The sequence below is a fragment of the Ranitomeya imitator genome, chromosome 10 (assembly GCF_032444005.1).
Source record: "Ranitomeya imitator isolate aRanImi1 chromosome 10, aRanImi1.pri, whole genome shotgun sequence".
NCBI lineage: Eukaryota > Metazoa > Chordata > Amphibia > Anura > Dendrobatidae > Ranitomeya > Ranitomeya imitator.
In genome coordinates, this window is record NC_091291.1 from 80,787,660 (window position 1) to 80,802,256 (window position 14,597).

The 14,597-nt window shown below is 45.5% G+C and overlaps 1 protein-coding gene across 3 annotated transcripts in view; it reads right to left on the bottom strand.

The window, feature by feature from the left end:
- Positions 1 to 14,597, bottom strand: part of MFRP (membrane frizzled-related protein) — a 104,811-nt gene that overhangs the window by 25,517 nt on the left and 64,697 nt on the right. For all 3 annotated transcript variants that reach the window (XM_069741235.1, XM_069741234.1, XM_069741236.1), the window contains 3 exons: positions 12,757 to 12,964; positions 12,549 to 12,679; positions 12,354 to 12,479 (listed from right to left, as the gene is read on the bottom strand). In XM_069741235.1, the coding sequence (XP_069597336.1) occupies positions 12,354 to 12,479; positions 12,549 to 12,679; positions 12,757 to 12,964 (465 nt within the window). The remainder of the gene's footprint in view (positions 1 to 12,353; positions 12,480 to 12,548; positions 12,680 to 12,756; positions 12,965 to 14,597) is intronic.

Below are 14,597 nucleotides of genomic sequence, written 5' to 3' on the forward strand. Positions count from 1 at the left end.
CTTTAACAGATGGCATTTGGATGGTTTTACCTTCAGGCCAAAGTTGGACAGAGCTTCGAACACCTCGGCCAGGTGCTTCAGGTGATCCTCATAAGTCTTGGAGAAGATGATGACATTGTCCAGGTACAACAAGACAGTTTCGAAATTCTTGTGCCCAAGAAAGCATCCTCTGCAATGTTCCTGGTGTGTTGCACAGTCCGAATGGCATGTAGTTGAATTCAGAGAGACCCATCGGTGTTGTGAAGGCAGTCTTTTCCTTATCCGCCTCTGCCACGGAAACCTGCCAGTACCCACTGGTGAGATTCAAGCAGATTTTAAAGCAGCTAATTACTCTTCTATTCTGGGCAACATGTATGCATCTTTGTGTGTAATGCTGTTTATCTGCCTATAATCAGCACACATTCTCATTGTGCCATCCTTTTTCCTGATGAGGACTAGTGGAGCGGCCAAGGGGCTACAACTATCTCTGATTAGCCCAGCCTCCTTCATCTTTCGTAACATACTTTTGGCACACTGGTAGTGAGCTGGAGGTACAGGCCGGTACCTCTCCTTAATGGGCGGATGACCTCCCGTGGGGATATGATGTTGAATCCCTTTTACCTGCCCAAAATCTAGTGGGTGTTTGCTGAATACACGCTCATACTCATGGACCACCCGGTAAGCCCCATGTTTCTGGTGTGATGGGGTAGAATCTGTTCCCACGTGTAACTTCTGGCACCAATCCTCTAACGGTCCTGCAGAGCCATTGTCCTCTGCCTGGTTGGACGGGACCAAGGATATTGTTGCCTGTATTACATTATTATCAACGGTAGTTTGGCAAGTGTGGCATATCTGGTTAAGGTGGACCTCTTTCTCTCTACAGTTAAGAACACGTACCAGTACCCTCCCCTTGCGGACATCAACCACCCTTCTGGCTGTCAGGATTGTGGGCCTACTATCTGAATATATACGGTTCTACCAGGGCCTGGTAATCTTTACCTCTAAGGCCTATTGCTGCCCGACACCATATCAACATTTCGCTCCTGGGGGTACTGCAATGGTGATCGGATCACTCACTGTGACACGACCAATTTCTCCACCAGACAATTTTTCCTGTTGTCTCTGCATCAGGGCTCTGATTTCTTTTTGCAGGACACGTTGCTCACTGGAACCGGCAGTTTCGGCCACCTGTTGTAACAAGACAGTAACCTCTGCAAGACAATTTTCTATGACATTAGTACCTATGGTCATCGGGGGGTTACATTCACGTCGGTCAATATCAACAATCACCAGTCCTTGGGCCTTCAATTCTACCCGCCCCACTTGAATGGTGACCTCCTTGTACCCCACATGTGGCAAAGGCTGACCATTACTGGTAACTATTGTTAAATCACTATCTGGGCCACGGGTAATGTCTGTGTCAGCCCAATAACGTTTATAGAGAATGTAAGGCATAGTCATCACTTAAAAGCCAGTGTCCAATAAAGCATTCATCGGGATGCCGTTAATCACAATAGGGAGGACCGGTCGTCCTCTAACATACTTGGCTCGCCAATTTTGTGGACCTGGTCATCCTACATCCTACAGAGGGCCAGCCAAGGCCCTCTGCCCCAGGGGTCAATCATTTAAATGGCAGTACCTTGCAATGTGTCCTGCCTGGTTGCAGCGGCGGCAGATGGGTCATCTGTCCTGATGATAGCGGTCGTCGTCTCTTCCTCTGGTCAGCGGAATCCTCTTCTGTCGTCGCCAGGGGACGTACTCCATTCTGGAAGCCAGCTTGACCTTCTCCTTTGGGGGTTCCTGTAGGGACTGCAAGGTCCTGGCTAGTGCAGCTACACTTTTAGTCAGTTCTTGCAACTGGAGGCATAGTCCTGTTGAGAGGTCATCATCCAGGATCTGTGCGTCGGCCTCAACAGGGACCTGATGGCAGGGTTCCACCTCCTGGTGGAACATGAGGGCTGGATGCCTTTGGGGCACTGTGTGGCTGGGCTGAGGTTCGTGCAGCACCCTTATGGCCCTGTACTTAAATTGTGCAAAGTCCAGGTCAGGGTTTTGCAAGGCCAGGATTTGCAGCTGTGTCCTGTGGGTGCTGGACAGGAGTCCCTCAAAGAACTGTTTCTTTAAGAACTTATCCCCATCCTGCACGCTGTTAGGGTCAACCTGTTTGATAGCCCGCAGTGCCTCTTGCCGATTAAGAGCATAGTCCCGCATGCTATCCTGTGTTCTTTGCTTGCACCCGAAAAACTTCATTTTGATTTCTGCAGCGGTGTGGGTGTCAAAGGTGGTTTTAAGTTTGGCAAATATCTACTGCACAGTCCCTTTTTCGACACCTGGCCAGGATTTTACTTCTCTTAGGGCAGCGTCAATTAGCTGGTCAGTTAGAATACTGACTTTTTGATGCTCTGTCAGGGGATATACTTTAAATAGGCTGCAGAGCCTTTCCTTAAAGTCACTGAGGGTATGGGATTCCCCGGAATATTGTGGAAGCCAGGCTGCTCCAGGTATATAGGGCATGGACAGTGGCATTATGGGCGCTGTAGCTGCGTCGGGGTCCGGCCGGCCGGCTTGTAGGAGCTGCAGGCCCTGCGGTGCCTGGTGGCAGTATAGGGCCTGCGGCTGCATCCGCTGTAGGGCCCGGGGGTACCATGGAGCCTGCGGCTGCGACCAGCGCCAATCCTCCTCCCGGGTCAGACATGGCTTCTCCCCCTTGCTAACCTTGTAGGGGCTGGCATCTCTCCTCCGGAGTCTGCAGTGGTTCCTCCGGTGCGCGGTCTGCAGCGGTTCTTCTGCGTGCGGTTGGGCGCTTCTCCCGGTCCTCCATCCAGGGCCCCTGCATGGCATCTTCACTTCCGGCTCTGCTGCTCGGCATACTCACTTGCGGCGTTCCTCTGGCAGTACGGCACCCGTTTCCTTCTTCACACTCCTTTTGGACGGCTCCGCCCATGAAGGTACACCTCCTTCTTCCCCTCGCACTCTACACGGCGTGGCAATGGCGGTTTCAAAACAAACTGTCATAGTTTCTGGCACACAGTACCTGGCGATGCCTGTTGTGAATTCTGTGGCTGAATTCACTCCTGTGGTCACAAGTGGTACTGCAGCTTCTGAGCTTCCTCCCTCAGGTGTTCTGGTGAGCTCGTTAACTGCTTCATTACTTAACTCCACCTGATGCTGCTATCCTTGCTCCTTGTCAATGTTTCAGTGTTGGATCTGAGATTCTCCTGATTGTTCCTGTGACCTGCTGCTCTGTATAGCTAAGTGCTTTTTGCTTTTTTTTGTTGCTTTTTTTCTGTCCAGCTTGTCTTTTGTTTTGCTGGAAGCTCTGAGACGCAAAGGGTGTACCGCCGTGCCGTTAGTTCGGCACGGTGGGGTTTTTTTTGCCCCCTTTGCGTGGTTTTGCTTTAGGGTTTTTTGTAGACTGCAAAGTTCGCTTTACTGTCCTCGCTCTGTCCTAGAATATCGGGCCCCACTTTGCTGAATCTATTTCATCCCTACGTTTTGTCTTTTCATCTTACTCACAGTCATTATATGTGGGGGGCTGCCTTTTCCTTTGGGGAATTTCTCTGGGGCAAGTCAGGCCTATTTTTCTATCTTCAGGCTAGCTAGTTTCTTAGGCTGTGCCGAGTTGCCTAGGTAGTTGTTAGGCGCAATCCACAGCCGCTTTTAGTTGTGTTTAGGATAGGATCAGGTGTGCAGTCTACAGAGTTTCCACGTCTCAGAGCTCGTTCTTGTATTTTTGGGTATGTGTCAGATCACTGTGTGCGCTCTGATCGCTAAGCACACTGTGTTTCTGGATTGCCTTCATAACACCTGTCATTAGCAAACATAACAGTACAAGGAGCCCAACTAATGATTCTCAATAGAGGGAAAGAAAAAGTTCTGACATCATTTTTTTTTTTTTTTTTTTTCTGCTCTGTGTTCACTTTTTTTTTTTCCCCTAGACATTTGGGTGATTCTGGACACAGGTGTGGACATGGATATTCAGGGTCTGTGCTCTTCAATGGATAATCTCGTTATAAATGTACAAAAAATTCAAGATACTATTGATCAGATATCTATGTTAGAACCAAGAATTCCTATTCCTGATTTGTTTTTTGGAGATAGAACTAAGTTTCTAAGTTTCAAAAATAATTGTAAGCTATTTCTGGCCTTGAAACCTCATTCTTCTGGTAATCCTATTCAACAGGTTTTGATTATTATTTCTTTTTTGCGCGGCGACCCTCAAGACTGGGCATTTTCTCTTGCGCCAGGAGACCCTGCATTGAGTAGTGTCGATGCGTTTTTCCTGGCGCTCGGATTGCTGTACGATGAGCCTAATTCAGTGGATCAGGCTGAGAAAAATTTGCTGGCTTTGTGTCAGGGTCAGGATGAGATAGAAGTATATTGTCAGAAATTTAGGAAATGGTCAGTACTCACTCAGTGGAATGAATCTGCGCTGGCAGCTTTGTTCAGAAAGGGTCTCTCTGAGGCTCTTAAGGATGTCATGGTGGGATTTCCTATGCCTGCTGGTTTGAATGAGTCTTTGTCTTTGGCCATTCAGATCGGTCGACGCTTGCGCGAGCGTAAATCTGTGCACCATGTGGCGGTACTGCCTGAGGTTAAACCTGAGCCTATGCAGTGCGATAGGACTATGACTAGAGTTGAACGGCAGGAATACAGACGTCTGAATGGTCTGTGTTTCTACTGTGGTGATTCCACTCATGCTATTTCTGATTGTCCTAAGCGCACTAAGCGGTCCGCTAGGTCTGCCGTCATTGGTACTGTACAGTCCAAATTCCTTCTGTCCATTACCTTGATATGCTCTTTGTCGTCGTTTTCTGTCATGGTGTTTGTGGATTCGGGCGCTGCCCTGAATCTGATGGATTTGGATTATGCTAAACGTTGTGGGTTTTTCTTGGAGCCTTTGCGGTGTCCTATTCCATTGAGAGGAATTGATGCTACACCTTTGGCCAAGAATAAACCTCAATACTGGGCCCAGCTGACCATGTGCATGGCTCCTGCACATCAGGAAGTTATTCGCTTTCTGGTGTTGCATAATCTGCATGATGTGGTCGTGTTGGGGTTGCCATGGCTACAAACCCATAATCCAGTATTGGATTGGAATTCCATGTCGGTATCCAGCTGGGGTTGTCAGGGGGTACATGGTGATGTTCCATTTTTGTCGATTTCGTCATCCACCCCTTCTGAGGTCCCAGAGTTCTTGTCTGATTATCAGGATGTATTTGAAGAGCCCAAGTCCGATGCTCTACCTCCGCATAGGGATTGTGATTGTGCTATCAATTTGATTCCTGGTAGTAAATTCCCTAAAGGTCGATTATTTAATTTATCCGTGCCCGAACACGCCGCTATGCGCAGTTATGTGAAGGAATCCCTGGAGAAGGGACATATTCGCCCATCGTCATCACCACTGGGAGCAGGGTTCTTCTTTGTAGCCAAGAAGGATGGTTCGCTGAGACCGTGTATTGATTACCGCCTTCTTAATAAAATCACTGTTAAATTTCAGTATCCCTTGCCATTGTTATCTGACTTGTTTGCTCGGATTAAGGGGGCTAGTTGGTTCACTAAGATAGATCTTCGTGGTGCGTATAATCTGGTGAGAATCAGGCAAGGAGATGAATGGAAAACTGCATTCAATACGCCCGAGGGTCATTTTGAGTATCTAGTGATGCCGTTCGGACTTGCCAATGCTCCATCTGTGTTTCAGTCTTTTATGCATGACATCTTCCGTGAGTATCTGGATAAATTCCTGATTGTTTACTTGGATGACATTTTGATCTTCTCAGATGATTGGGAGTCTCATGTGAAGCAGGTCAGAATGGTTTTTCAGGTCCTGCGTGCTAACTCTTTGTTTGTGAAGGGATCAAAGTGTCTCTTCGGTGTGCAGAAAGTTTCATTTTTGGGGTTCATCTTTACCACTTCTACTATCGAGATGGATCCAGTTAAGGTCCAAGCCATCCAGGATTGGATTCAGCCGACATCTCTGAAAAGTCTGCAAAAGTTCCTGGGCTTTGCTAATTTTTATCGTCGCTTCATCTGTAATTTTTCTAACATTGCCAAACCATTGACCGATTTGACCAAGAAGGGTGCTGATTTGGTTAATTGGTCTTCTGCTGCTGTGGAAGCTTTTCAGGAGTTGAAGCGTCGTTTTTGTTCTGCTCCTGTGTTGTGTCAGCCAGATGTTTCTCTTCCGTTCCAGGTCGAGGTTGATGCTTCTGAGATTGGAGCAGGGGCGGTTTTGTCACAGAGAGGTTCTGATTGCTCAGTGATGAAACCATGTGCTTTCTTTTCCAGGAAGTTTTCGCCCGCTGAGCGTAATTATGATGTGGGCAATCGAGAGTTGCTGGCCAAGAAGTGGGCATTCGAGGAGTGGCGTCATTGGCTTGAAGGAGCTAAGCATCGCGTGGTGGTATTGACTGATCATAAGAACTTGACTTATCTCGAGTCTGCCAAGCGCTTGAATCCTAGACAGGCCCGTTGGTCGTTATTTTTTGCCCGCTTCGACTTTGTGATTTCGTACCTTCCGGGCTCTAAAAATGTGAAGGCGGATGCTCTGTCTAGGAGTTTTGTGCCCGACTCTCCGGGTTTATCTGAGCCAGCGGGTATCCTCAAGGAAGGAGTCATTGTGTCTGCCATCTCCCCTGATTTGCGGCGGGTGCTGCAAAAATTTCAGGCGAATAAACCTGATCGTTGTCCAGCAGAGAAACTGTTCGTCCCTGATAGGTGGACTAATAAACTTATCTCTGAACTTCATTGTTCGGTGTTGGCTGGTCATCCTGGAATCTTTGGTACCAGAGAGTTAGTGGCTAGATCCTTCTGGTGGCCATCTCTGTCACGGGATGTACGTACTTTTGTGCAGTCCTGTGGGATTTGTGCTAGGGCTAAGCCCTGCTGTTCTCGTGCCAGTGGGTTGCTTTTGCCCTTGCCGGTCCCAAAGAGGCCTTGGACACATATTTCGATGGATTTCATTTCTGACCTTCCCGTTTCTCAAAAGATGTCAGTCATTTGGGTGGTCTGTGATCGCTTTTCTAAAATGGTCCATCTGGTGCCCTTGGCTAAATTGCCTTCCTCCTCTGATTTGGTACCTTTGTTCTTTCAGCATGTGGTTCGGTTGCATGGCATTCCTGAGAATATTGTTTCTGACAGAGGTTCCCAGTTTGTTTCAAGGTTTTGGCGAGCCTTTTGTGGTAGGATGGGCATTGACCTATCCTTTTCCTCGGCTTTCCATCCTCAGACTAATGGCCAGACCGAACGAACCAATCAGACCTTGGAAACATATCTGAGATGTTTTGTTTCTGCAGACCAGGATGATTGGGTGTCCTTTTTGCCGTTGGCTGAGTTCGCCCTTAATAATCGGGCCAGCTCGGCTACCTTGGTTTCTCCATTTTTTTGCAATTCTGGGTTCCATCCTCGTTTCTCTTCAGGACAGGTTGAGTCTTCGGACTGTCCTGGTGTGGATTCTGTGGTGGATAGGTTGCAGCAGATCTGGACTCAGGTAGTGGACAATTTGATCTTGTCCCAGGAGAAAGCGCAACTTTTCGCTAATCGCAGACGCCGAGTGGGTCCCCGACTTCGTGTTGGGGATCTGGTTTGGTTATCTTCTCGTCATATTCCTATGAAGGTTTCCTCTCCTAAATTTAAACCTCGTTTTATTGGTCCGTATAGGATTTCTGAGGTTCTCAATCCTGTGTCTTTTCGTTTGACCCTCCCAGACTCCTTTTCCATACATAATGTATTCCATAGGTCGTTGTTGCGGAGATACGTGGCACCTATGGTTCCATCTGTTGAGCCTCCTGCCCCGGTTTTGGTGGAGGGGGAATTGGAGTATATTGTGGAGAAGATTTTGGATTCTCGTGTTTCTAGACGGAAACTCCAGTATCTGGTTAAATGGAAGCGTTATGCTCAGGAAGATAATTCCTGGGTTTTTGCCTCTGATGTTCATGCTTCCGATCTTGTTCGTGCCTTTCATGCGGCTCATCCTGGTCGGCCTGGGGGCTCTGGTGAGGGTTCGGTGACCCCTCCTCAAGGGGGGGGTACTGTTGTGAATTCTGTGGCTGAATTCACTCCTGTGGTCACAAGTGGTACTGCAGCTTCTGAGCTTCCTCCCTCAGGTGTTCTGGTGAGCTCGTTAACTGCTTCATTACTTAACTCCGCCTGATGCTGCGATCCTTGCTCCTTGTCAATGTTTCAGTGTTGGATCTGAGCTTCTCCTGATTGTTCCTGTGACCTGCTGCTCTGTATAGCTAAGTGCTTTTTGCTTTTTTTTGTTGCTTTTTTTCTGTCCAGCTTGTCTTTTGTTTTGCTGGAAGCTCTGAGACGCAAAGGGTGTACCGCCGTGCCGTTAGTTCGGCACGGTGGGTTTTTTTTTGCCCCCTTTGCGTGGTTTTGCTTTAGGGTTTTTTGTAGACTGCAAAGTTCGCTTTACTGTCCTCGCTCTGTCCTAGAATATCGGGCCCCACTTTGCTGAATCTATTTCATCCCTACGTTTTGTCTTTTCATCTTACTCACAGTCATTATATGTGGGGGGCTGCCTTTTCCTTTGGGGAATTTCTCTGGGGCAAGTCAGGCCTATTTTTCTATCTTCAGGCTAGCTAGTTTCTTAGGCTGTGCCGAGTTGCCTAGGTAGTTGTTAGGCGCAATCCACATCCGCTTTTAGTTGTGTTTAGGATAGGATCAGGTGTGCAGTCTACAGAGTTTCCACGTCTCAGAGCTCGTTCTTGTATTTTTGGGTATGTGTCAGATCACTGTGTGCGCTCTGATCGCTAAGCACACTGTGTTTCTGGATTGCCTTCATAACACCTGTCATTAGCAAACATAACAGATGCCAGGGCATGAAATCCTGTTCGTGAAGCCAGGGTTGAGTCGCCCACCAGGGCAATGGGGATACTCGGTACCGGGTCCGGTTGCACTTAAAGGTGATGTCACGGTGGCTGTGACCCGGTCCGTGGCTCTGGGACTCAATTAAAGGGGAAATGTCTTTTAAGGGAATTGTGAAAGTCTATTTTCGTGACGCCACCTGTGGTTCTCGGTCAAAAGGGACCAACGCTGCTTAAAGGGGTCCTCTGGGATGATGTTGTGGCAGCAAGATGGTGACGCTTCCTACAGGTGAAGCGGGGTCCCCAGGGCTCCCAAGGTGTATGGCAGGGATGATGTATTGCCGGTAAATAACGGGAGACACAGGGTTGCAGTCCTTACCTGGTTTACTGGTGGTAGCAGGCCACAGTCCAGGGTTCCAACAACAGGAACAGAAGGAGTCCAGGCAGCCCGGAAACAAGCGGAAATCCCATTGGCAGGTCAGGTTGGGAGCCTTCCACTATGCGCTGCTTTCCTGGTCCCTTGCTCCCTGTAGTTTGCTGACAAGTTACCCCTTTTCTCTCCTGTGCTGGGACAGTACCTGCACGGTAGGCAGCTTGAGCCATTTTCTTGAGGTATCTGACAGGGTGGCTCCAGGCTCTACCTGCTGGTGTACCTCAGGTGTTGTACGGGCAGTGTACGTATAGTCCTATGCACTCCAGTTCTGCTGTGGACCTTGCAGTTACCCACAACCTCGGGCTGCCGCTGCCCGTTTTTTGCGCTCTGGCTCCTAGGAGACCCAATCGTAGCCTCCTTGAGCCCTCAATCTCTCCTCTGCTCCTTTCCTGTCTCTCTTCACTCTCAGACTCTTTCAGACTGACTTGACTCCTCCTCCAGACTAGGATCTACATATCTCCGGGAAGCTCCCCTAAAACAGGGTTTTGATCTCCCCCTCCTGGCCTGGAGTTAGAATGTGTTTTGTGTGGGACAACCTGCCAAAGGGATCCCTCTTGTCTCCAGGCATAGCACTACCCTCCCCTAGAGGAAGGCAGCACTACTGTGGTACCCGAACTCCTGGGGCGCCACACATGTCAGGCTTGATATGTCACTCTCCGCAAAGAGAATCATTACCCCTTGTATCCTCATCTTCAGTTTTGTCCCATGAAAAAATAATGTATAATAAAATATTTCCAAAAATATGACGGTGTACTCATTTTTTTTTATACTGTATGTGTGGAGAAAAAAGGGCATAGAAATTCAGGAAAAGAGCATCTCGCTAACCATTTAACATGGGGGGTGGATCAATCATGCTTTAGGGTTCTGTTACATCCAATGGCACAGGGGACATTTCACGTGTAGAGGGAAAAATGGATGTCAACAAATTCTTGATGCAAACATAACACCATCTGTAAAAAAGCTGAAGTTTAAAAGATGATGACTTCTACAAATGGATAATGTTCCTAAAGACAAGTCAAAATCCTCAATAGACTACCTCAAAAGATGCAAGCTGAAGGTTTTACAATGGCCCTCACAGTCCCCTGATCTCAATATCATTGGAAATCTGTGCTACACCTCAGTATAGCAGTGCATGCAAAACAACCCTGGAATCTTACAGAACTGGAAGAATTTTACAAGGAAGAATGGATCTAAATCCCTTCAACAAAAATTTAAAAACTCTTGTCTGGCTACAAAAAGTGTTTACAAGCCGTGATACTTTCAAAATGGGATGTTACTAGATACTAACCATGCAGGGTGCCCAAACATTTGCATTGGCCTATTTTTCTTTTTGTAATTTTTAAAATGTAAAAGATGAAAAGATATATATTTTTGTCTAAAATACAAAAGAAATGTGTCATCTTTAACTTTAGCCCTTTTAGAGATCATTTCATCTTCAACTTACTTAACTGTTCACAATAACAGTAATTTTGACCAGGGGTGCCCAAACATTTACATGTCTATTAACATGTCATATGTTCTAGTTCTAGATGGGGTTGAGAATTTGTAATAGATTCCATTAGGCAGGATATATACAAATACACAACAAAATTCACCCTAGTGAAATAATGTCCACCATCAAATATAGAACCAATATCAAAGTGAACATAAAGCAAAGATAACAAAATTCATAAAAAAGTATAATTTTATTGAAAAAAATAATAAAAATAAAAATAAAAAATACACAAAGGAAAAACCAAACTACAATACTACACAAAATTATAAAGAATATATTGAATGAGGAGACCAGATCCGCATAGTATAAGAGATACTAGAAAAGGACATAACCTTCCAAAGTGCAAAAATAGATGGCATAACATAGGCCATCTACCTCAATAAAGTGCATATGCATACATAGTAAGTGGTCTAACCTAGGTCAAACAAGTGCATAAAACTCTGGAAAAATACTAGTACCAGTGTAAAGATGATCTGTGACCCTCAAGGACTCCGACTCCAACGTACGTTTCGCCTAAGTGGCTTTTTCAAGGAGTGGCTTGAAAAAGCCACTTAGGCGAAACGTACGTTGGAGTTGGAGTCCTTGAGGGTCACAGATCATCTTTACACTGGTACTAGTATTTTTCCAGAGTTTTATGCACTTGTTTGACCTAGGTTAGACCACTTACTATGTATGCATATGCACTTTATTGAGGTAGATGGCCTATGTTATGCCATCTATTTTTGCACTTTGGAAGGTTATGTCCTTTTCTAGTATCTCTTATACTATGCGGATCTGGTCTCCTCATTCAATATATTCTTTATAATTTTGTGTAGTATTGTAGTTTGGTTTTTCCTTTGTGTATTTTTTACTTTTATTATTTTTTTCAATAAAATTATACTTTTTTATGAATTTTGTTATCTTTGCTTTATGTTCACTTTGATATATGATATATACAGTACATATGCATCTGCACAAATGAGCATTGCAACCTATTATTTCCAACATGCAGATAAAATAGTTTTCCATGGAAATATCATGCAGTCATGGTAATGCTAAGGTTCCACTGGTCATTTTTGGTTGCCCATTCATGGCAATACCGTGAATCATGTATAATTACTATTTTTTCTTTATAATAGACAAATCAGCAGTAAAACTGACAAGTGCCAGAATTGCAGCCGCTTCTTAATTCTTGCCATTGTTACAGGACTTTTAAGCAAAGCATTGGGACAGGTAAGTGACCTGTAGGCAAAAAAATGTTGCTATGGAACATTATATAAAAAATAATAGTGATCTAAATGGGAAAGCAGGTCTAAAGAGACCATGACTCCAAATTAAAAAAGGTCCTACAGGCAACTTAAAGATCTTTCCACCAAAGTTTGTGACTTGTTAAAAATTTGCAATTCCTGAATCAGCTGAAACATCTGGAAACACCAAAACCTGGTCACAATAGGCGCAAATTAAACAAATAAGTTGCCTGTTTTTCATAACAGGCATAAAACAACAAAATCTAGAAAAAAAAAGTGTGAGTGCAATAATGAATCGAAAAAAAAGTGTGAGTGCAATAATGAATCGAGTCCTAAGTATTGCTCATTCTTACCATTACATTACGCATGTATAGCTTTCATATTATTTACTCTGCTCCCCACAGACATACCCCAGCGCCTCTCACTGCAGTTCTGCTCATCTTTCTGGTCGGCACAATCTGAAACGCCATCGCACAGGGAAGGAAGCAGAAGGCAGCGTCTTCCATCACACAAGAATTCATCCCAGGAACAGCTCCCTGCACAGAGAGAAGATCAATGAAGATGAACAACCAGTAACTCTTCCGGTATTCTGCAGACTTACCTACCCTGAGTGACATTAACCATTCGGTAGGTAGCGAGGAAGCCGGTACCTCCGTTGCGATCATCGGACACAAACTGAACCTGCAACCAGTTGGAGGTGGAAATGAAAGTGGTGGGAGCCACGGATCCACAGAATCTGCAATATTGGGAGCAGTCATCCTTGGTAACATCTGTAGACACCTGTTATCTCTCGATATCACAGTGATAATTTACCTGCGTGATATATTTTCATCTCTAAGTTCCAACCAATCAAAGATGCAAAATCCATAACGTCCCACATCTAAGAAGGTGACCTTCAGCTGGACCAGACGCCCCTCACCTGCTTGCAGCATCCAAGAGCAGTGACAGTTTGGGGGGTAGTGAAAAGGGTAATTTGGAGAACGCAGTGATCCTTCAGACTCTCTCAAAAATCCACCACATGCTAAGGAGGGATAGAAGAGAAAAGTATTAAAAAGCACAAATGAAAAATGAAACAACTATTAGTGCTGGAACCGGACAGTTGTAGAGGGATGGCGGCACTGCATAGCACAGGCGCTACCTAGTCCTGTCCATCACAGATCACTTTTAGGGCTCGCTCACTCTGCCGTATATTCTCTCATGTTAAAGAATCAGGCCAATAATTCTACTGACACTCAGCTCACACTCTGTCAGAGTTTGATCCGAGTGTCATCATTGTAGTCCGATTCTCTCTCATGAGAGAATTGCAGCACAGGTGCGGAGTAGAGATGACCGAACTCGTTAAGAAAACTTCGCCGATCTCAAATTCGGTTCAAACGTTGCACATTCGGATTCGTGTTCGGATTATCGAGCATTTTCCTCAAAATCGGCAAAATTCAGACAAAGTTCGGTAAATGATTGAGTTTCCACTAAGGATGTGTGCACACGGCAATTCTCATCAGCAGTAACTTTACCGCCGATAAGATAGTTACTGTCAGTCAGAGCGCTGCGGGGTCACGCTGTCAGATTTCAGCGTGACCCCGCTGTTGTGACTGTAACCCATGCTGAAAAGCTAACTGCAGGTCAGCAGGCGTCAGCTGATGAGAGACTACTGAAAATAGTGGGAGTGGGCGGCGGCTGATGGGCATAGTCATCAGCCAACGCCTGTGCTCAAAGTAAAGAAAAACAAAGTTAAAATAAAACAATAAATATTGAAATAAATATAAAAAACACAGTATATACTCACCCTACACCTAATACCTGAAACCCTTGTCTTCTGTAAGAAATAAGAAATTAGAAAAACACCATATACTCATCTTAATGCCTAATCACCAATGCCCATGTCATCTGGAAAAGAGAAAAAATAATAAACCACCATATCCCTCACTTATCCGCTGTAATCCAAACTGTCCCATGACGATTCAGATCACTTGTAGAGTAGTCACATCAGCTGATGTGACTGCTCTACCCGGCAGCTGTTGACACACTGACAGGAGCGTGCAATCACTCCTGTAGTGTGTAGCACTGAACTGCCGTAAGTGAGGTAACTGGAGTTCATCAGCTGACGTGCCCCAGTGACCTCATTTTCAGCACCGTTGCTTGAGAAAGTTCTCACACAGCAGAGGTGCTGCAAGTGAGATCACTGGGGCTCATCAGCTGATGAACTTCGGTGAACTTTCTCACTGCAGCTCAGCGCTACACACTGCAGGAGTGATTACACGCTTCTGTCCGTGTGTCGACAGCTGCCAGGTAGAGCTGTCACATTAGTGACTGCTCTACCAGTTATCAGGATCGTTGTGGGACATTATGGATTATCTCTTCACTTCAGGCAGGTGAGGAATATGGTTGTTTATTATTTTTATTCATTTGCAGGGGACATTGACTTCAGAGGAATGGGCGATGATGTGAATATGGATTAATTTAGAGTCAATAAGGGAGTTTGCGTCATTATTTCATGTAAAGGACTTTATTGTGTGTGTGTGTGTGTGTGTGTGTGTGTTTTATACAATATCACTATAGGGTTAGTAATGAATAGAACATGCTTTGCAAAAAAGAAAAAAAAAAAAAAAGAAAAAAAAGAGCATGAACCGCACATCCCAAAATCATACGTTGATCTA